Source organism: Megachile rotundata, chromosome 4, assembly GCF_050947335.1.
Source record: "Megachile rotundata isolate GNS110a chromosome 4, iyMegRotu1, whole genome shotgun sequence".
In the NCBI taxonomy this organism is placed as follows: Eukaryota; Metazoa; Arthropoda; class Insecta; order Hymenoptera; family Megachilidae; genus Megachile; species Megachile rotundata.
The window spans coordinates 13,034,466-13,056,988 of record NC_134986.1 but is presented as its reverse complement, the minus strand read 5'-3'; the positions used below and the strand labels follow the sequence as shown (position 1 = coordinate 13,056,988).

Here is a 22,523-nt window from a genome sequence, read left to right as displayed (position 1 = left end):
GTTTCCACTCTCTCAAACTCCCAAATTCCCAAGTTCCCACTTTCTCAAACCCTCAAATTCTCAAGTTTTCACTTTCTCAAACCCCCAAATTCCCAAGTTCCCACTTTTTCGAGCCCACAAATTTTCAAATCCCCCAATTTCCCAAGTTTCCACTCGCTCAAACCCCAAATTCCCAAGTTTCCACTTTCTCAAACCCCCAAATTCTCAAGTTTTCACTTTCTCAAACCCCCAAATTCTCAAATCCCCAATTTCCCAAGTTTCCACTCTCTCAAACCCCAAATTCCCAAGTTCCCACTTTCTCGAAGCCCCAAAATCTCAAATTCCCAAATTCCCAAGTTCCCACTTTCACAAATCCCCAAATTCTCAAATCCCCAAACTCTCAAACCCCCAAATTCTCAAGCTTCCACCTTCTCATCCCCTCAAATTCTCAACCTCCCAATTCCCAAATCCCCAAACCCTCAAACCACCTCCTAAATTCCAAAACCATCATCTACCCTCATCGCATCCCCAAATTCTCAACCTCTCCACCTTCCTTCACCACCACCTCTTTCCATCCACAAACGGTTATAAAATTCCAGTCTGCAAATTCGTTTCCTCTACCTCAAGTTTAAATCTTAAGGTACGGTTTCAATCCTTCCTCACAAGGGTAGTAACCCTTCCAAAGGTGACCTAACGAAAACTCGAGCATCCCTAAACGTAAACTGGAGCATACAATAAAAAGGGTGGTCCGTCAGCATGGCGGGAGAAGGGTTTGGTCTTCGTTCATATCGCGTTTGCCTTCAGCTCGATGACGGTCTTTTCGTCTTCTGCCTTCAGATCGGTTCTGAACGTGGTCCAGGAACGTGGCTCTAGTTTATTTTTTTCTCTTGGACATCTTGACGTAAAAGTATGTCTTGAACATTTTAACATTAAATCATATCTTGAATATTTTAAAATAAAGTCATTTATATAACATTTTAAAATAAAATCATCTTTTGGACATCTTTACATAAAATCATATTTTGAATATTTCAAAATAAAATCATTTCTATAACATTTTAAAATAAAATCATCTCTTGAACATCTTTACATAAAATCATTTCTTGAATATTTTAAAATAAAGTCATTTCTATAACATTTTAAAATAAAATCATCTCTTGAACATCTTGACATAAAATCATTTCTTGAATATTTTAAAATAAAGTCATTTCTATAACATTTTAAAATAAAATCATCTCTTGAACATCTTGACATAAAATCATATCTTGAATATTTTAAAATAAAGTCATTTCTATAACATTTTAAAATAAAATCATCTCTTGAACATCTTGAAATAAAATCATTTCTTGAACACTTTAAAATAAAATCGTCTTGAGTAAAAATCACCTTCGATAAAATTTGTAAAATCGTGTGTACACTCCTGGTCCAGCTTCTCTGTTTTAACGGAACGTGTCGCGAATTATTTCGATTCACAACTATGTAATTGATCGATCAACGGTTTGGTCGATTGACAGAAGACGATCGGCGTATGAGACGCGCCAGAGGACTCGACGCTGCCGAGAGAGCAGAGAGGTTAACTCGCCCGCCGGAAATCCACTCGACAAAATGGGTAAGTAATTATTTTACTCGTTATTATTAAAGAAAAGGAGCTGTATCATAGTTGTAGAAACATGCGATACTTTGGAATGCAGAAGTTTATTTGATTTGAGAATAGATTGCTTTGTTTGTGAGGAGGGGCTTGATCTGAGAGGATTTTTTTCGCGTTTTTCATTGCGTTTCGATTATTTGCACTCCATAAGAAGTCAAGAATCCATAAATACAGAGAACCATTTCGACTGTATTTATCATAACATTACGTGGTAGTTTCTCTGACTCTGCAATTGAGAATCCTCCCTGACAAAAATTTCATGAAATGATAAATTTTAAGATCCAAGAGTAAATAATTGTCTCTTAAAAATGCAGACTCAATGGAGCTCTCAACTCTATTATTTTTATAGTAACAAATTTATGCGAATTATAGGTTAGTTGATTTTCTTGCTATTCCTAATGCAAATAGCTTGCACATATCACACCCTTGTGTAAACTTTCTGAAATCCAAATTACGCAACGCGATAAAAATTCTATTACGATAACAATAGCAATCTGTGTATCTGTGTGTCCCTCAATGATAACGATTGAAAAGTTCGTTGTCAAGGATGAAACATCAACAAAGATGAAAAAACACGAGTGTGTTCTCTTGTTACTTTGTAACTCTTCAGAAATTTATGTGACTTACAATTAAACCCCTTACCAATTTGTCAGATGCGTTTCAACTCTTCATAGCTATAATATTTAAACAAAATTGAAATGTTGCTAGAAAAGAAAATTAAAATGTATTTCATATTCAGTGACCCTTGGTTGTGCAAATTATAGTTAGATCTAAATTTCAAGAGTATTAAAAATTTAATTAAATTTCGTCACATCTATACGTCCCAAATGAAACAACTAGAAAATACATCAAATTTTATCTCGTTACATAAAAAGATCTTTGTAATCATCTTGCAGAAAATAGCAACATGATTAAGCCTTACAGGGACAATTTACAGGGTTATTTGAAAATCATAGTTCGAATTAATAACCCCAGCACAATTTTCTCGAAGAAATAGGTTCAAGATCATGTGTCACGCTATACCAAAGTCACGTGTCGACGTTACATTTCTGTACAACACTTTTATCGTTACTATTTACCTGTGCTCTCCAATGATCGGAAAAAAATACGAAACTGCCAAGGTGCCTCGTGTTTATATCCACTCCTTGTTGATCGTTTACGAAGATACTCGTAAATGCGACTGATAACCGCGTTGCACGATATCAATCGACAATTTCCATGGTCTTTTCCTCGAACCGTGTAATACCACCGATCGATAAATAATTTCCCGGTAAACATCGAAATGGTGCCTAGGCTCGCGTATAACCTTGACATTGCTCAGCTTGGAAATTCTTCACGTTTGTTCTTTTAATGGTTTTATGTAGGGACAATTTTGAGATCAATTTTAGAATAGAAGTCTCAGATCAAAATTTAAAATTGATGAAAAATACTGTGAGGTTACAAACAAGTTTTATAAAAGAAGTTTGAGATGAAAATTAAAAATGGTGGAAGGTATTGTATGGTTAGATTCAAGTTTAATAAAAGAAGTATAAAATCAAATTTAAACTTTTTAAAAGAAATTGAAGATCAAACTTGAATGTAGTAAAAGATGTTTGAGATCAAATTTAAAAATGGTGAAGGGTATTGTAAGGATAGATTCAAGTTTAATAAAAGAAGTATAAAATCAAATTTAAACTTGTTAAAAGAAATTGAAGATCAAGTTCAAATATAAGAAAATAAGTTTGAGATGAAATTTAAAAATGAAGAAGGGTATTGTAAGGTTAGATTCAAGTTTAATAAAAGAAATATAAAATCAAATTTAAACTTGTTAAAAGAAATTGAAGATCAAATTCAAATATAATAAAAGAAGTTTGAGATCAAATTTAAAAATGGTGGAGGGTATTGTAAGGTTAGATTCAAGTTTAATAAAAGAAGTATAAAATCAAATTTAAACTTGTTAAAAGAAATTGAAGATCAAACTTGAATATAGTAAAAGAAGTTTGAGATCAAATTTAAAAATGATGAAGGGTATTGTAAGGTTAGGTTCAAGTTTAATAAAAGAAGTACAAAATCAATTTTAAATTCAATAAAAGAAACGTAAGGTTAAATTCAAATTCAACAAAAGAACTTTAAAGATACATTTTTATTTCCTTTTCAAACATCGCCCAATAATTTTTGCATTCGCCATAAAAATTCCCCACGTGCGTTCCGTCAGAAACATCCTCGAACTTTATTGGCAACGGAAGCTCCGATCGTAAATCATAATCCGATGACGAATATCGATGCCCCTGTGTTAAAAGATGAAAACAAGTAGTCTCCGAGTGGATTTTGAAGGTGGGCCACGGGTCACGAAGAAGACTCAGGATCCAAAGTATGAGTCACAAGGAGGCCCCTGCTGTCAACGCGTGCCTCGATATGCGTGCGGACACGCATTCACTCCGGAAAGCACGTGATTCATCGGCCTCACAATCGGCCAATCTGCATTAACAACGTGCTTCGTGATTCTGAAGCGGCTTTTCCTATCCCCTGTACCCTTGCTGTTTTCTCGTTACATGCTCCAGGTATACATATTGTATGGTGTACCGTTAGGCGATTACGTTAGTGACATTGAGTGGAAAACTGGAAATTGTGGTAGTTGTTTTGAGGAAGTTTGGATGAGTTTCATTGTGGTTATTTATCTGAAGTAAGTTTTTGGGTTTATATTAACACTTGTGGAAGACATGTTGGCTTTAGGTGTTGTTTTTCTTTTTTATTTTGATCTGAGATCTTATTAAATTTTTTTAGATACTTGTAAGTTTGGTATTCTTTGAGGAGAGTTCTTTTGATCGGTACATAGAGGGTTGAAAGAGGACGTAAGAGGAATCTCCAGTACTCTAGTTTGATAGTAAAATTTAATGTGTGGATGTGATTCATATGTGGTTAGAATTCATATATGGACAATTCATATATGATTAGAATTTATACATATATGAATATGACAATTTATATGTTGTTAGAATTTACGTATCAATACGATAATTCATATGTTAGAATTTATATACAATGAATGTGACAGTTCATATGTTGTTAGAATTTACATATCGATATGATAATTCATGTGTGATTAGAATTTACACATATGTGGATGTGACAGTTCCTATATGGTTAAAATTGATACATAGGTATGTTAATTCATATATGGTTAGAATTTATATACTAACATGATAATTCATATGTGATCAAACATGATAATACATATGTGGTGAGAATTGATATATTAATATGATTAAACATATGTGGTCAGAATTGATACATCAATATGATAATACATATGTGGTAAAAATTTATAAATCACCACGAAAATTCATATGTGATCAGAAATAGTATATCAACATAAAAAATCATATGTGGTCAAAATTGATATATCAGTATAATAATTGATGTAACATACTTAATCGATAAGAAACAGATACCCAAGGTACCTGTCTGTCCAGACAAGGGTTAAATCAAAACAGTTGTTTCCAACGCGTGTATCAGGAACATCCTGTGTTCTTATGAATCCAACATGGATAACACAGCTAGTATTCAGATGATACGAATGTATAACGTTACAGAGATTACACGTGCCACACGATTCATAATCCCTGACCTTTTCTTGTATCACCCCCATATCCAAACATCCTCCAACTATCTTCTAAAGTATCGTTTAACCAAAATCATCCTTGTTTTGACACTCTATCCTCTGTCTCAGGAAGCTCTAAATATTACTGGTAATCAACCTACTCGGAGATACATTTAATTAAATATTGACAAATGATTTGAAAATTTCAAAATATAAATTGAAGACTTTTTAAATAATTTAAATTCATGAAATTTTAAATACTTTAAATTGATGAAATTTTAAATGTCTTAAATTAATGACATTTTAAATGCTTTGAATTCATGAAATTTTACAAGCCTTAAATTCATGAAATTTAATTGGTAATGCTTATTTATTCGAACAATTAGGACAATTCAAACTCCATTCTTAATTAACTTATTATTTAATGTATTACACTGAAGTGAAATAAAATTCTGAAGGTTAATTTTACAACTAAACATTAAAGATCAATTTTGCACAAAAATTTTGAAGTTTAATTTAAAAAAAAAGAAACGAAGCTCATGATGAGATCTGCAATTAATAATTGTGCATATACTGCTCGCAATTTATTAAATGAGAAGACTATCCAGACGAGAAGGTTGAAATCCAAGTAAGAAGGCAGCGAATGGAAATCAGATTCCAATGTAATTGATCAATTAGCGTCGCACGAGCAAATCTTGCAGCGTTATGTTCGTTCTCTTCCTGCAACAATCTCGAGTGACTCGATGGGATCAGCATTCTCGAAGACATCCTACACATCAAGATCTAGCGATAAGAAAACGAACAATCGCGAGATGGGACAGCTCGTATCCTTGTCGTCTCGCGACGTATATACACGTCTATACCATTTCGATGTGTTATCACTTGATACGTGGGGGGTATGGGTACGTGTATACACATCATCTCCGGTTAAACGGCACAGTGTCTCGTTGCCACGTGCTGAAATAACTCACCAGTTCGGTTTGCATGTGTGATTACAGTCACGATCAAAAGTATGTATCTACATCTTGTGATATCGTTTCGTTTATCATATATGTTCATGCATGTGTTCATATGTGTGCATGTGTGTTCGTATATGTACATGGATATTAGATGGAAAGTATTGTTATAGTGGAAATTATATTGGATTCAGAAATTTTTAGACTTTTAGGGTGCTTTTGGGGATTTAGCAAGTTTTTACTGGAACAAATTTCTACAGGAGCAAATTCTTGAATTTTCAAATTTCTAAATTTTCAAATTTTAACAATTCCAAACTCTCAAATTTGCAATTTTCCAAATTCCAAATTCCAAATTCTTACAATTCCAAATTCTCAAGTTTGCAACTTTCCAAATTCCAAATTCTCAAATTTGCAACTTTCCAAATTCCACATTCCTGCAATTCCAAATTCTTACAATTCTAAATTCTTGCAATTCCAAATTCTTACAATTCCAAATTCTTGCAATTCCAAATTCTTACAATTCCAAATTCTTGCAATTCCAAATCTTTACAATTCCAAATTCTTGCAATTCCAAATCCTTACAATTCCAAATTCTTGCAATTCCAAATTCTTGCAATTCCAAATTCTTACAATTCCAAATTCTTGCAATGCCAAATTCTTGCAATTCCAAATCCTTACAATTCCAAATTCTTGCAATTCCACATTCCTGCAATTCCAAATTCTTACAATTCTAAATTCTTGCAATTCCAAATTCCTAAATTTCCAAATTCTGACAGGTCCAAATTCTCAAATTAGGAACATTTCAAATTCAACAAATTTGCAACTTCTCAAATTCCAAATTCTTATATTTCCAGAGTCTCAAATTAGCAACTTTCTAAATTTCCAAATTTCCATATGCAATTAATTAAATCACCAAGTACCTGAACTTCTAAATTACAAAATTCCCAAACTTGAAAATTTTTCTAATTAGAGGAGCAAACAAATTTTTAAACTTGGAACCTTGAAAACTTCAAGAACTAAATTTACAAAAAGCCTTCCTTCTTCAAAAAGGAAAAACAACCTACAACTAAAAAAAATCCCAAAAATTCACTCTTTCCAAATCTCCAAACTCCCAAATAATAAAACTTAATAATATTTCAACAAAATTGCAAATATATCTCTAAAATGATACTTCTTTGAGACTTCTTATTTATTTTAAATATACTCTTCATGAAGCGTCACAGCGGTCACGTAAAAGGGGAAACTGTTGATATCTGCGGGGTGATCAGGCATTTCCATGGTGTCATCCAAGAGATGTCCCATGGCTATGAAGTTTCTTTATAGTCGAACGGCGTTTCCACCTAAAACTGGTAGTCCACAACAGCTGGACAAAAAAAGAAAGAAAGAGAACAGCAATGGTTCTGGAACGTCATATAACGTTCAACGGTCTGAAGCTTTATGGGATTTATGGGGTTGGGTGTAGCAAGACTCGTTTAATAGCTCTAGTTCTCCTGTAAGATGACTGCGTCGCTTGTAACCCCGTGCACTGTTTCGAAAGAAGTCGGACTTTTGTTCTAACGCTGCGCAACGTTTTTTCATCTTTTGAATTTGGAGACCTACTTCTCTTTTTTCTTTGAATTTTGTTTTAAGAGGGAGAGATATAATTAGGATTATAATATGGGTTTTGTAGGTATTGGTATAATAATAAGGTAGTAGGTTCTAGTATAATATATTTAGGTTTTTAATGTTTTTTAATGGGAATTGTTATGTTGACATTTTGAAATATATTTATTATTGATGAAGAGGTTTTCTTTTCATCTTGAAGATTTTGTGGACCTTCTCTTTTATCTTAGATTTTTTTTTAGAAGGAAGAGGTATAATTAGGATAATAATATAGGTTTTAGGTATTGATATAATATTGCATCTATTAAATTCTAGTATAATAATTTAGGATCTTTACGTTCTTTAATGTACATTCTTATGTTGTCATTTTGAAATATATTTATTATTGGTGAAGAGGTGAACTAAATGAACATCAATACTGTAAATCATTAATGCAAAAAATAATTTCATTTCTTAAACAATATTTTGTCGAACGAATATAGTTTTATACTGTTTACAATTTTGAGGTTATACCATTAATTCTACATATATCAAGGTTAAGCTAACGAATGAGATCTAACCTCTTCAAAGATACACATATGTGTTTAATTTGCTTTTAAGTTGATCAAGCAAAGGTCACATATGTGGATATTATCACAACGTTTGTGTATTAAACTTCCTGTATCTTTAGGTTTATGAAATGTACTTTAGATTTATTATGTCAATCTTCATCAAGATAAAGAATCATTATATAAACTAGTTTATTATCCACGATTTATTTATTTGTATAACTTACTTCCATTTTAAATATATTAGTAAACATTAAACATCTGTAAACTTAGGTTCAAAACGAAGAATGTAAAAGTTTCTATTTCTAACCTTAATAAAAACATCTCTGTAGAGGTTAGGTTAGGTTGATCACGATCAAGAAGAATAATCAAAACGATTCGGTAGCCTTTGCCCTGGAACCTGTTGAAAATCGCCTTGTCAGGTATCTGTCGCTATTGGAATGTCACAGCTGGTGTCAGGAGCCACGTTACAGGTAGGGTTACACGTGCTCGTTATTCGACTTCTGTTCGTGGCCTTCGAAAAGAATCATTAGAACAGTTTAGACACGTTTCCATTTAAAGAGAATCGTATTTCTCTCTCAACTAACTTAACAAGATCAAGAGAACAAGTTAAGTGTGAAAAATATTGAATTGGATCGAAAATTTTCTCACTCAAATTTCACTTATTTCCTAGCTCTAAATTCTTACAATTTTTAATTCTTAGGTGCTCAAAACCTTAGGGTACTAAATTTCTATGTCTTCAAATTTCTATATTCTCAAACTCCTAATTTGTCAAATCCCTAGATCTCAAATCCCTATATTTCCGAATTCTCACGTCCCCAAATCCCTAAATTTCCAAATTTTCACGTCTCCAAATCCCTAAATTTCCAAATTCTCACGTCTCCAAATCCCTAAATTTCCAAATCCTTAAATTCCCAAATCCCTATATTTCCAAATTCTCATGTCCCCAAATCCCTAAATTTCCAAATTCTCACATCTCCAAATTCCTAAATTTCCAAATTCTCACGTCTCCAAATCCCTAAATTCCCAAATCCCTATATTTCCAAATTCTTACGTTCCCAAATCCCTATGTCCCTAAATTTCTACACATCCCAACTCCTAATCTGCCAAATCCCTAAATCTCCAAATCCCCAAATCCCTAAATCCCTAAATCCCCAAATCCCTAAATCCCCAAATCCTTAAATTCCCATCTCCCCAAACCCCAACGTCTCCCTAAACTTCTCAAAATCCCCCAAATACCCCAACCTAAACCTAACCTAACCTAACCTCCACCATCTATGCATCCATCAAACAGAACCTCCCCATTAACACATAAATTGAATAAACATCAAACATTAACAAAAACCAACTATCTTTTTCCACACTCCAATAAAAGAAAACACAAAGTTCGCATCGATGTATGCTTATGGTCGCAGCTATCCTCCACGAGAAACTTTCATTTCGTCCAAATCGAAAGAAACGTTTCGCCAATCGCGAAGAATGATGCAGAGCACGAAGAATGTCTAATTGCAGAAACCATCGCTCTTCTGTAACGATAATTGCATAAGTTTTTCGATTTCCATTAGAACCGCTGAAAAAGGTGTACATACGGTTTCCTTATAGCCTTCGTGGTACACTATTTTCCATACGTTTTTCACCATTATCGTATTTGCCATCTCTAAATACACCAAGCTTTATTCCGGACTTTCTGCATCAGAAGGTTTTCAGCATCTGATAGGTTGCGTATCTTGGATGTCAATCGATGTTTGCAATAAATTGTAGATAAACTTTGCGATTTATTTTTTACTTTCTAAACTTGGGTTAATTGAATTGTTTACAGATAGGATTCACGCAATATTGTAATTTGTTTTGAGGTTGTTTGGTTTTGTGAATCGGTTTGAGAATGGTGGAGTGTTGTAGGTGTTTGGGGGATGTTAATGGCGTATGTTAGGTTTCGTATGTTAATGGAGTTTAAGGGACTGTATTTTATATGATGTTTTGTTATATGGTCATTATATTCTCAATTTTCATGAGTTTATAAATACTTAAAAATTAGAATTTGCAAGTTTTTGAACTAAGATATTCGCAAGTTCTACATTTCCAGATTGTCAAATCCCTAAAAGCTGAATCTCTAAATCCACAACTTTCCAAATTCTTTGATTCACAAATTTTTAATTTCCAAATACACATGTCCAAATTCTTAAATTTCCAAATCCATGAATTCCAAAACTTACAAGTCCCCAAATTCTCAAAACCTCAAATTTTCAACCCCCTAAATTTTCAAACTCTCGAATTCAATGACCTCCAAATTCTCAAACCCTCAAATTCTCAAACCCCCAAATTCTCGAACTCCCAAATTCCATAACCTCCAAATTCTCAAGCTCCCAAATTCCATAACCTCTAAATTCTCAAGTTCCCAAATTCCATAACCTCCAAATTCTCAAGCTCCCAAATTCCATAACCTCTAAATTCTCAAGTTCCCAAATTCCATAACCTCCAAATTCTCAAGCTCCCAAATTCCATAACCTCCAAATTCTCAAACTCCCAAATTCCATAACCTCCAAATTCTCAAGCTCCCAAATTCCATAACCTTCAAATTCTCAAACCTCCAAAACTCTCAACCCTCCAAGTCCCCAAAATCCCCAAATTCTCACATTTACAACTTCCTAAATCTTCAAATCTCCACTACCTCTAACTCTCCATATATTTTCAAAGTCCACCGTTATTAAGGAACTTGAGCTAACTTCCACTCTCCTCAAATTATTCCTCCCTCCACCCTCAAGATTCAAGATCCTTATCCGCAATAAAAATCCGTGAGCCAGATGAAATCGGTGAAAGCGAGCAACAAAGAGGGAAGTGAAGATTGCCGACTCGATACCGTCTGAACGTAACATTTTTCTAACTACACTAACTAAATTTGACATGGACTTAACGTCCTATAAATTATCGAAGCAAAAATCCTCATGTCGACTAATTGACTGCACTAAATGTGACATGGAATATAAATCCTGATTATGCAACCAAATCGCTCAAATACAAGAATGATAACCAAATGCAAATGTCTACTAATTATTACAAAATAAACTTGAAGAGTCTAAATTCTAGCGCCATCCACAAACACATCGTCTGACTACACTAAACTTGACAAAGAGTAAATTCTAGCTATATTCAGAAATACATCGATTCATTTTCCCGAATTCCAAATTTTGCAAATTCCACATTTCCCGAATTCTAAATTTCCCAAATTCCACATTTCTCGAATTCTATATTTCACAAATCCCAAATTTCCTAAATTCCAATTCTTCCAAATTCCAAATTCTCCAAATTCCAAATTTCCTAAATTCTACGTTACCCAAATTCTAAATTTTCCAAATTCCAAATTTCCTAAATTCTACATTACCCAAATTCCAAATTTTCTGAATTCTAAATTTCCCAAATTCCACATTTCCCGAATTCTATATTTCCCAAATTCCAATTCTTCCAAATTCCAAATCCTCCAAATTCTAAATTTCCCAAATCACAAAATTCCCGAATCCCAAATTTCTCGAATCCCTAATCTCCCGAATCCCAAATTTCTCGAATCCCTAATCTCCCGAATCCCAAATTTCCCGAATCCCAAATCTCCCGAATCCCAAATTTCCCGAATCCCAAATTTCCCACCAACAATAAACTTGAATATAAATCCCAACAATAACCCGTCGACTAATTAATCACAATGTTACTCCACAGTAAAAAGAGAATTTCGATTGAAAATGCGTAAACCAGAAGATCGATCATCAAAGCGTTAAAAGCTCCTGATGATGCTCGCTAATGATGATTTCAGCTTAACGAGGCGACATGAATTATTAAAGAGCAGGGATTATTTATCTGTCTGGCTCTGCCGAAATGCTTCCCGATAGAACGAGACCAAACCATGTATCTCCGGATGCGTTACACGCGTGCAGAATGTACAGCTGATAGTCCGTTCTCTCTTTTCCGCGTTAACCGGCTCGCTCGCTCACGAAATTCATTTCACGGTTCTTAATTATTTTTAATTATCATTGACCGGGCCCGTTCGCTCTAACGATCCAACATCGTCCGATAATACTGCTCCTCTCTCTTTCTTTCTTGCTACAGTAGCGTTACACGCGGCTACTCAGAATCGAGCTAGACGTGCGAACCCGTGAAACGAGCCTGTGTCAACTGATCCAAGCTCGTAGAACAGGATCCAGGAAGTCTGTCTGATGATGAAACATGATTTTTAGCGGAGTTTCGAGGGTCACGAAAGCGTTAAGTTTCTTATATCGCTGCTGGAAACGGCTGGAGCGTTTCGTCGCTGAATTAACATTCGATTCGGTGATTAACATTTTTCTTGCGGATTTTATGTACGATTTCGTTGTGTAGTTGTTATTGTGTACCATATGGAATTTCAGATAACTTGTGTGTTGTTGAGGTTATTTTAATTTTTGGTTATGAAAGGAATTTTTTAGGTTAGTGATGTCATTTTTTTAGGTTAGGAAGTCTTTGGGTTAGTTTTTGTTAGTTTAGTTAGTGATTTTTGCGAGTTAGATGTTGGTTTTTTTAGGTCAGTGATTGTGTTAGGGATGTAGGTATTGGGAAACCTGGGAATTTGGGAATTTAGGTAGTTGGGGATGGGGGAAGTTGCAGAGGTGGGGATTTGGGAATTTAGCTATTTGGTAATGTGGGAATTTGGGGATATAAGGATTTGGGGTGTGGGAATTTGGGGACGTAGAGATTTGGGAACGTGGAGATTTGGATATGTAGGAATTTGGAAACGTGGAGATTTGGATATGTAGGAATTTGGGGACGTAGGAATTTAAAGAACGTGGAGATTTGGGGACGTAGGAATTTAGGGAACGTGGAAGTTTAGGGACGTAGGAATTTAGGGAACGTGGAGATTTGGATATATAGGGATTTAGAAACTTGGAGAGTTAGATATGTAGGGATTTGGAGACGTAGCAATTTAGGGAACGTGGAGATTTAGGGATGTCGGGACTTGGGGACGTAGAATTTTGGGGATGTGGGTATTTGGGGACGAAGGAATTTGGGGACGTGGGGATTTGGCGACGAAGAAATTTGGGGACGTGGTGATTTGGGGACCTAGGGATTTGGGAACGTGCAAATTTGGGGACGTAGGAATTTGAGGACGTAGAGATTTGGGAATGTGGGGATTTGGAGACATGGGAATTTGGAGACGTAAGGATGTAAGGATCTGATTTTTTTAGGTTAGTTAATGATTCTTTTAGGTTGCATGTGATTTTTTTAGGTTACTTAGTGATTTTTTAGATTACATATGATTTTTTTAGATTCATAAGTGATTCTTTCAAGGTACATATTATTTTTTAGGTTAGTGATTCTTTCAAGCGACATGTGTTTTTTTTAGGTTAGCACACTAAGGTATAAGGTTAGAAATTAGTTAGGTTTCATTACGTAAAATTATGCCTCGAGCTTCAGTCTCGTTGCGTAAATTGCATGAATGTTTTATCAATCTACAAACTATTTTTAGCAACTATTTCTCAGATAAAACTGAGGGGAATTTTACTACATTGTAAGAACATACTCCTTTGAGAATAGTCATTTTTCATCGCATCAGCAATGTCATCATACAATATTTATCCCTTTAAGTTTATGACTAAGTCCATTCATTTTATGCATTGAATTTCTGTTATTATATCATTAATTACATATTTTTGTAAATTTTAACAATATTCAAAATACAAAATTGATACAGCTTTACATCTTACCTAGTACATATTTAATTTTGTAGATGTATCTTCTTTTCAACCAAAAAGAATTCAACCAAATTAATCATGTACTAATTGTTTTTTAATAAGAGCTCACCTAAAAAAGCACTGAAGACGACAAACTTTTTTTAAAGAAAATAATAATATAGAAAATGATATATTGTACTTATTCTAACATAGAAAACATACTCTAAAATAGTTGAAATAATCGTAAAACCTTTCATTAAAAAATTTGAAGACTCGAAGCTATTAATTGGCTGTGAAGCTATTTGTCTATTGTTAATTGTCTGTGAAGCCATTATTTCTCTATTGTTATAAATTGCCACTATTACCCGTTCGTGTTTATACATCACACTGTGATGTACAGCGCAATCCCTTCACGCTTATACAACACTACCCGAATAACTATTAAACAAACCGAATTACCTCGCCTTTCGCAAGCCTCCAATAATTCGATCAGCGTAAATTTTCTAAAATAAACACACCTCGTGTGAAATAATCTCTGTATACCTCGCAAAAGTTGCCAAACTCATGCATAATTCAACGAAATGATGGATCATTTTAATAACTCATGATTTTATCTAACTGCCCCACTGCGCTGCTTCCGTTCACTGACCCGCTCGATACTCGAAGAGGTTTCTTCGAATCTTCAAGTTGGATCTTTGTTAGAGCCGATCGGCGATTTCGAAAAGTGACTTTCGAAAAAGGCGAGCATCGATTCCCCTTCGTAATCCGACAATTTTCTGCATTTCCCGTGTTGAACCAATTAAGTAACTACATCGTTCGGATCCACGCGTAACGGCCGAGAGTTCGCCGTAAACAACTCGACCGATCGGAGATTGGGACCGGTGAAAATTGCCTTTCGAATAAACATGAGGCTTCTTCCTTTCGAAACTTTTGCAATCGATTATTAACCGTTTAGACTGGAGATTTAGATCAAGTCGGGAGAATTTTTATATTTGGCGTGATTACGTATGGTTGGGAATATTAAAAATTATGAGTTAAGGGTAATTTTCTGTAATCAGAGTGTGATGGTTAGGTTTGGTTAGGTTAGGTCTTCCAAACTTCCCGAATTCTGAATTTTCCTAATCGAAAAATTCTCAAATTCCAAATTTCCCAAATTCTAAATTTCTCAAATTCTAAATTTTCCGAATTCTGAATTTTCTGAATTCCAAATTTTCCGAATTCCAAATTTCCCAAATTCCAAATTTTCCGAATTCTAAATTTCCAAAATTCCAAATTTTCCCAATTCTAAATTTTCCGAATTCTGAATTTTCTGAATTCCAAATTTTCCGAATTCCAAATTTTCCGAATTCTAAATTTCCAAAATTCCAAATTTTCCAAATTCTAAATTTTCCGAATTCTGAATTTCCCAAATACCAAATTTCCTAAATTCTAAATTTCCCAAATTCCAATTCTCCCGAATTCTAAATTTCCCAAATTTCAATTTTCCCGAGTTCCAAATTTCCCAATTCCTAAATTTCCTAAATCCCAAGTTTCCCAAATTCTAAATTTCCCAAATACGAAACTACCCAAATCCTAAATTTCCCAAATCCCAAGTTTCCCAAATTCTAAATTTCCCTAATTCTAAATTTTCCATATTCTAAACTTCCCTAATTCTAAATTTCCCAAATTCCATTTCTTCCGAATTCCAATGTTCTCAAATTCTAAATTCGCCAAATCCCAAATTTCCGAACTTCTCAACACGAAAAATTAAATTTCTCTGCTCAAAATTGTTAATCTTTGTTGCACCCGACAAAAATAGATGCTAGAAGATAAATGTAAGCAGAAATATGAATACCTAAAAAAATATTTGCTCTACAATGTAATAATAATAATTATTGATTAAATTAAATAAATATTATAATATTAAATAAATTATTAATATTTTGTACTAATAATTTATACTGATAATTTGTACTAATAATTCATTCTAATTTATACTAATAATTTGTACTAATAATTCATACTAATTTATACTAATAATTTGTACTAATAGTTTATACTAATTTGTACTTAATAATTTATACTAATTTATACTAATAATTTGCACTAATAATTCATACTAATTTATCCTAATAATTTGTAGTAATAATTTATTCTAATTTATACTAATAATTTGTACTAATAATTCATACTAATTTATACTAATAATTTGTACTAATAGTTTATACTAATTTGTACTAATAATTCATACTAATTTATACTAATAATTTGTACTAATAGTTTATACTAATTTGTACTAATAATTTATACTAATTTATACTAATAATTTATACTAATTTATCCTAATAATTTGTACTAATAATTTATACTAATTTACACTAATAATTTACACTAATTTATATAATAATTTAAGATTGAATAAAATTCTTACAATTTCATCCAACTTTCCGTTCGTATAATTTCTTTTTGACGGTGTTCCGAGCACGAAGACGTAATCTCGCAGGCTTTCTCCGTGCAGCTCGGAAAGTCGGGTATCGCGATTTATTTCCGCGGATGGTACGCGAGCAAAACTCGCTGCTAATCCGCTCGCAACGGGCACGAATCAGCAATTGTCCAGGTCGGATTACGTAAAACTGGACGCGTTTATTGCACAGCGAACTTTTGCTAATTAGCGCGGGAGAAACCGGCGGTCAGCCAGCCGAGATAGCCGCTCACACGCTTCTATTTTGCGCGCGTGTTGCGTGCGCGTGCGTTAGAACACGCCGAGGCGGATACGATGTTCGTTGCCGCCTCGTAATCGCGCCGAGCTGTTCGCGTCGTCCAAATTGTTCCATAGAAATCCGCATCTCTCAATTATATTTTTCTGTTAATTAACTTTTTCGTTCTTACGCAAACGTAGGTGGGTGTTCAAGGTTTATAGATGGACATAACGATATCAAAATTTAGGGATCTAGAGATTCGGGGATATAGGGAAAATCTGGAATTATAGAAAATTTAGAAATTTAAAAATTTGAGTAGCTTTCTTTAAATTTAGAAATTGTACGAAATTTGGAATTCGGGAGAATTGGAATTTGGGAAATTTAGAATTCGGGAAATATAGAATTTGGGAAATTTGGAATTCGGGAAATTTAGAATTCGGGAAATTTAGAATTTGGGAAATTTGGAATTCGGGAAATTTAGAATTTGAGAAATTTGGAATTCGGGAGAATTGGAATTTGGGAAATTTAGAATTCGATAAATGTGGAATTTGGAAAATTTAGAATTTGGGAAATTTGGAATTCGGGAAATTTAGAATTTGAGAAATTTGGAATTCGAGAGAATTGGAATTTGGGAAATTTAGAATTCGATAAATGTGGAATTTGGAATTCGGGAGAATTGGAATTTGGAAAGCTTGAGATTTGAAAAATTTAGAATTCGGGAAATTTAGTAATTTGAGAATTTGAAAATTCAAAATTTTAGGACCTTCCAAAATTTCATCGAGAATTGAATTTAAATTCCCAGTGAAGGAATTGAAATTGAAGATAACGAACTAAAATTGAAGAGAATGAAGAAGTAAAGAAACTTGCAGGAATGAAGAAATAAACTTGTATAGGAATTCGATAGATTTCCGATTGATCGACACTTTGGTAACACGAAATTATAGCGTCGGATGCAATATAAAAAGAGGGCGATCGAGAAGAAACAGGAAAAGCAGAGAAGTCGAGGAAGCGAGAGTTAGATTGGCTGTTCAGGCTAGTGAAGGCTCGCGTTATGCTTTTGATCACGCGATAAGATGAAATCACGTGCTCCAAAACGAGACGAAGAAAGAGGAAATCCCCGTACAGACCGACTCTTCCGCCTTCTTCAACATCCAACCTTTGTTTCTCCGTAATTTATACGAATTCGAACCATCCTATATATTATTTTACGCTTTACGGAGAAAATAACTGATAATTATAATCGACGCTTAAGCGAAATTGAGGATAATTAAAAATTCGCGCTATTTATAATTGCATTGAATATCATTCACTGTAACTGTGTTATTATTTACGTTCGGTTGTTGCAACACTGGCTCGCGTTTTCTCACTTTTCCTTCATTATGCATATAGAAAGGAAATTCTTTCCCTTTCGAGATCTAGTTAATTGACCGACAATCATTCTGGTGTAATGGAAGTAGAGGTGCATCGTTTTCAAAATTTTATATTACAAATTTTTTCAAATTCTAAATTTCCCGAATTCTAAACTTTTCAAATTTTAAATTTTCCAAATTCCAATTCTCCCGCATTCCAAATTTTCCAAATTCCAATTCTCCCGAATTCCAAATTTCTCAAATTCTAAATTTCCCGAATTCCAATTCGTCCTAATTCCAAATTTCCCAACATCTAAATTTCCCGAATTCTAAATTTCCCGAATTCCAAATTTCCCAAATTCTACATTTCTCGAATTCCAAATTCTTCTAATTCTAAATTTCCCGAATTTCCAATTTTTCAAATTCTAAATTTCCCAAATCCCAAGTTTTCCAAATTCCAAGTGTCCGAAATTCCACATTTTCCGAATTCTAAATTTCCCGAATTCCAAATTTCCCAAATTCTAAATTTCCCGAATTCCAAATTTCCCAAATTCTACATTTCCCGAATTCTAAATTTCCCAAATCCCAAGTTTTCCAAATTCCAAGTGTCCGAAATTCCACATTTTCCGAATTCTAAATTTCCCGAATTCCAAATTTCCCAAATTAAATTTCCCTGCACAAAATTACTCAAAAAACTTTTCCATGTAAACTTCCAATTTTCCGTTTAAAGTCGACGCAAAGAATTTCCTCGATCGATCAATCGAGCGGTGGAGAACGTAAGCTGTACGCGTTCGAGCGTCGATTTAGAAGGGAAGCGTCCGCGTTTTTGGGATTCGAGCACCGTCTTCCGGTACGGAAAAGAAAACGTGGCTCTGATTTATCCGCGAACGGCTAACTCATTTCACTCTCTCGCCTTCTTTAAAGCGCTTTACATTCGGATTCTCGTTGCTCGTTGGCATCGTGATTAATCGCACTGGAAAGGCAACGCGATTTAACTCGCCTTGATTACCTCTACACACACGTGCCCAGGAAACGAAAGAACATTTTATTATCGATCAAACGGTTGATTCTATCGGGAATAAAAATTTTCCACAGCAATTACTTCTCCTTATTTCAATAATATATATTTATTTTTTCTTTATACACTTCCTTTGCCTTTCGGAATTTATTAAAAAGGCAGAAGTTTTATGAAAATTCAAATAGTTATTTGCTCGATGAAGTTTTGAAGTGAAATTAGTTTTAGAAGTTTGTAAATCCTCACCAAACAAAGAAATAAATAAACATTCAAATTTTATTACTTTCGTCTTGATCATTCGGGTTAAAATTGATTTGTTTTACCAGAAGGCGCCATTGCGTTTCGATCAAGTCCCTCGCGTTCTCGCGTTTCTCATCGCCGTTGAAACGGAGCAATTTGTAAGCGTTTCGCAAGACGAGCCGGCAGAAAATGGGCTTTTAAGCGTCCCTGGTCCCACGCCACGAAGATCTGACACCGGACCCGCAAAACGGCCAACTTACGTACGTGATTACGCGCGTACGTGCGACGCAACGCGCCGTTACGCGCGGCCACACGCTCCACAATAGAACGTGCTACGTGTATGTACACTCCGCCGCAAATCTGCCTATCTTACGAAAAATCGGGGATGTACGTATTTAGACACCTGGGAATTAGAGGATTTAGGTAGTTGGGGAGGTAGGAAGTTGCTGAGGTGGGAATTTGGGAAGTTAGGTATTTGAGGATGGAGGAATTGGGAGTTCAAGTATTTGGAGATGGAAGAATTTGGGAATATGAAGATTTAGGGATGGAGAAATTTGGGAAAATGGAGATTTGAGGACGTGAGAGATTTAGGGACGCAGGAATTTAGGGAACGTGGAGATTTAGGGATGTAATTTGGGGACGTGGAATATGGATATGTAGGGATTTGGGGATGTGGGGATTTGGGGACGTGGAAATTTGGATATGTGGGGATTTGGGGATGTGGAAATTTGGATATGTAGGGATTTGGGGACGTAGGAATTTGGGAATGTGGGGATTTGGGAACGTGGAGATTTGGGAACGTGGAGATTTGGGAACGTGGAGATTTAGGGACGTGAAAATTTGGATATGTAGGGATTTGGGGATGTGGGGATTTGGGGACGTGGAAATTTGGATATGTAGGGATTTGGGAACGTGGAGATTTGGGAACGTGGAGATTTGGGAACGTGGAGATTTGGGGACGTAGGGATTTCGGAACGTGGAGATTTGGGAATGTGGAGATTTGGGGACGTAGGGATTTCGGAACGTGGAGATTTGGGAACGTCGAGATTTGGGAACGTGGAGATTTGGGAACGTGGAGATTTAGGGACGTGGAGATTTGGATATGTAGGAATTTGGGGATGTAGGGATTTGAAGACGTAGGATTTTGGGGACGTAGGAATTTGGAGACATAGGGACTTGGGGATGTGTGGAATTTGGGGACATGGAGATTTGGGGATGTGAGGATTTGGAAATGTGGATATTTGTACATGTAGGGATTTGGAGACGTCTGAAGATTTGGAGATTCAAGGATTTGAAGATCTAGCGCTATAAGTACAATAAAAACTTGAAGGCCCAGCGATTTGGGGTTGCAAGGATTGCTACCAAAAGTATTCTTTCATCTACAAATTTCTAAACATAAGAGCTTTATTATCCACCACCTTGCAAGTCTAAAACCCCTAACCTATAAAACTAACCTATAAAACTTGAAAATCTTAACATTCTCCAATATAATAAAGAATTCTAGCCTTTCAAAATTTGAAAAAATTCTTCAACAACAAATAATTAATTCCCAGTAAAAAAGAAGAAATAACAAAGACAAAAATAAAAGAATCGAAGATAACTGTAAGACAAGACACAAAGTTAAGAACATAAAGCCGAGCATCAAAATGAAGTATTTTGTATACACGTGTACGATGCTACGGTCGTGATCTTGTGGTCGTCGTTGCACTTGACCCCTCATTTTTCGACGAGCCCTTCTGTCCCGTTTCAGGACACACTCTGGACACACTCTGGACTCTCCAGAACGGAGCAGGTTCCGGACAATGGCACCGACGTTCAACACGTGCCGTTTCTTCTTCTCCTTCTTCTCCGGATCGTTTCCTCGTTCGCGACCAGAGAAGCATCGTAGAAGGAAACGACGTATCGTGCATGGTAAATCGATGAATCGTTCCTTGGAGATTACGATCGAAGCTACGAAAACTATGCAACCTACATTTTTCTTAAATATAAGGAAGGGGTTTAAATATTATCGGAATTGTAACTTCGATCTTGTCGTTCGGTTCATCATTACGAATTCTCATTTTATTTTGTATTATTTTATTTGCTGTTTACTTGTATTATTTTATTTATATTTTACTTGTATTATTTAGTTTATTATTTACTTGTTTTATTTCATTTATTATTTACTTGTACTATTTTATTTATATTTTACTTGTATTATTCTATTTATTATTTACTTGTTTTATTTAATTTATAATTTATTTGTTTTCTTTTATTTATTATTTACTTGCATTATTTTATTTATTATTTACTTATATTATTTTATTTATCAGTTACTTGTATTATTTCATTTACCAGTTACTTATATTATTTTATTTATCATTTACGTACATTATTTCGTATTACAACTTCACATTACATTAAAGGTCCTGTTACACGAAGGACCCCACTCTAATAACACGAATCCTGCATTCTTTGAACCATTTCATCAGAATCGACGTCATGTAGGTATACGACACCCCCCAGCAAAGTTTCAATCCCCGAAAACTAAGGGAGACTACTACCCTTTTGTTCACGTTACGGTGCACGGAGGGTACCGTTTATGATTTTACCTGTGACCATAAAACCGCGGCCAACGCTCGTTACCGATTTTTAATCTCACTGGCGACAGCTGTTAGCAAATTCCAGAAAAGAACATCCGGAGATCTGTATGGCTCAGCCATTTTACTGTCGTTTTACGAGAGATTATTGTTCTACCATTTGTACTCTTCTTTACTCTTATACTCTTCTTTAGACTTACATTCATTTGTTCGCCATTTGTAATGTATGTTTGGACATTTTGGGTATGAATATTGTTTGTGTCTTCCAACTATTTTTCTACAATTTATATCTTCCTACAATTGCAGTTAGTCTGAAAATTTTTATGAAACATTTTGGGTATATATGTTCTTTATGCGACTCATAATTATTTTTCCATAATTTGTATTTCATGTTTGAGATGTTGGATAGAGGATTTCAGATATAAATAGTGTTCATAGGTCTTACAATTATTTTTCTGCAATTTGTACTCCTCGTTTGAAATTTTTCATTGACTATTTTGCTTGTACATCTTCATTAAGTGTCTTACAATTATTGTCCTGCTACTTGTTCCTTACATTTGAGATTTTTTATTGAACATATTGAATATAAATATTCTTTAAATGTCTTACAATTATTATCTTACAATTTGTACTCTTCATTTGAATTTTCTCATTGAATG

The 22,523-nt window shown here is 34.5% G+C and overlaps 1 protein-coding gene across 1 annotated transcript in view; it reads left to right on the top strand.

The window, feature by feature from the left end:
• The first annotated feature begins 1,517 nt into the window (after nt 1-1,517).
• Nucleotides 1,518-22,523, top strand: part of LOC100881610 (uncharacterized) — a 76,441-nt gene continuing 55,435 nt past the window's right edge. The window contains exon 1 of the mRNA XM_076531339.1: nt 1,518-1,588. Within this exon, the coding sequence (XP_076387454.1) occupies nt 1,585-1,588 (4 nt within the window). The 5' untranslated portion in view covers nt 1,518-1,584. The remainder of the gene's footprint in view (nt 1,589-22,523) is intronic.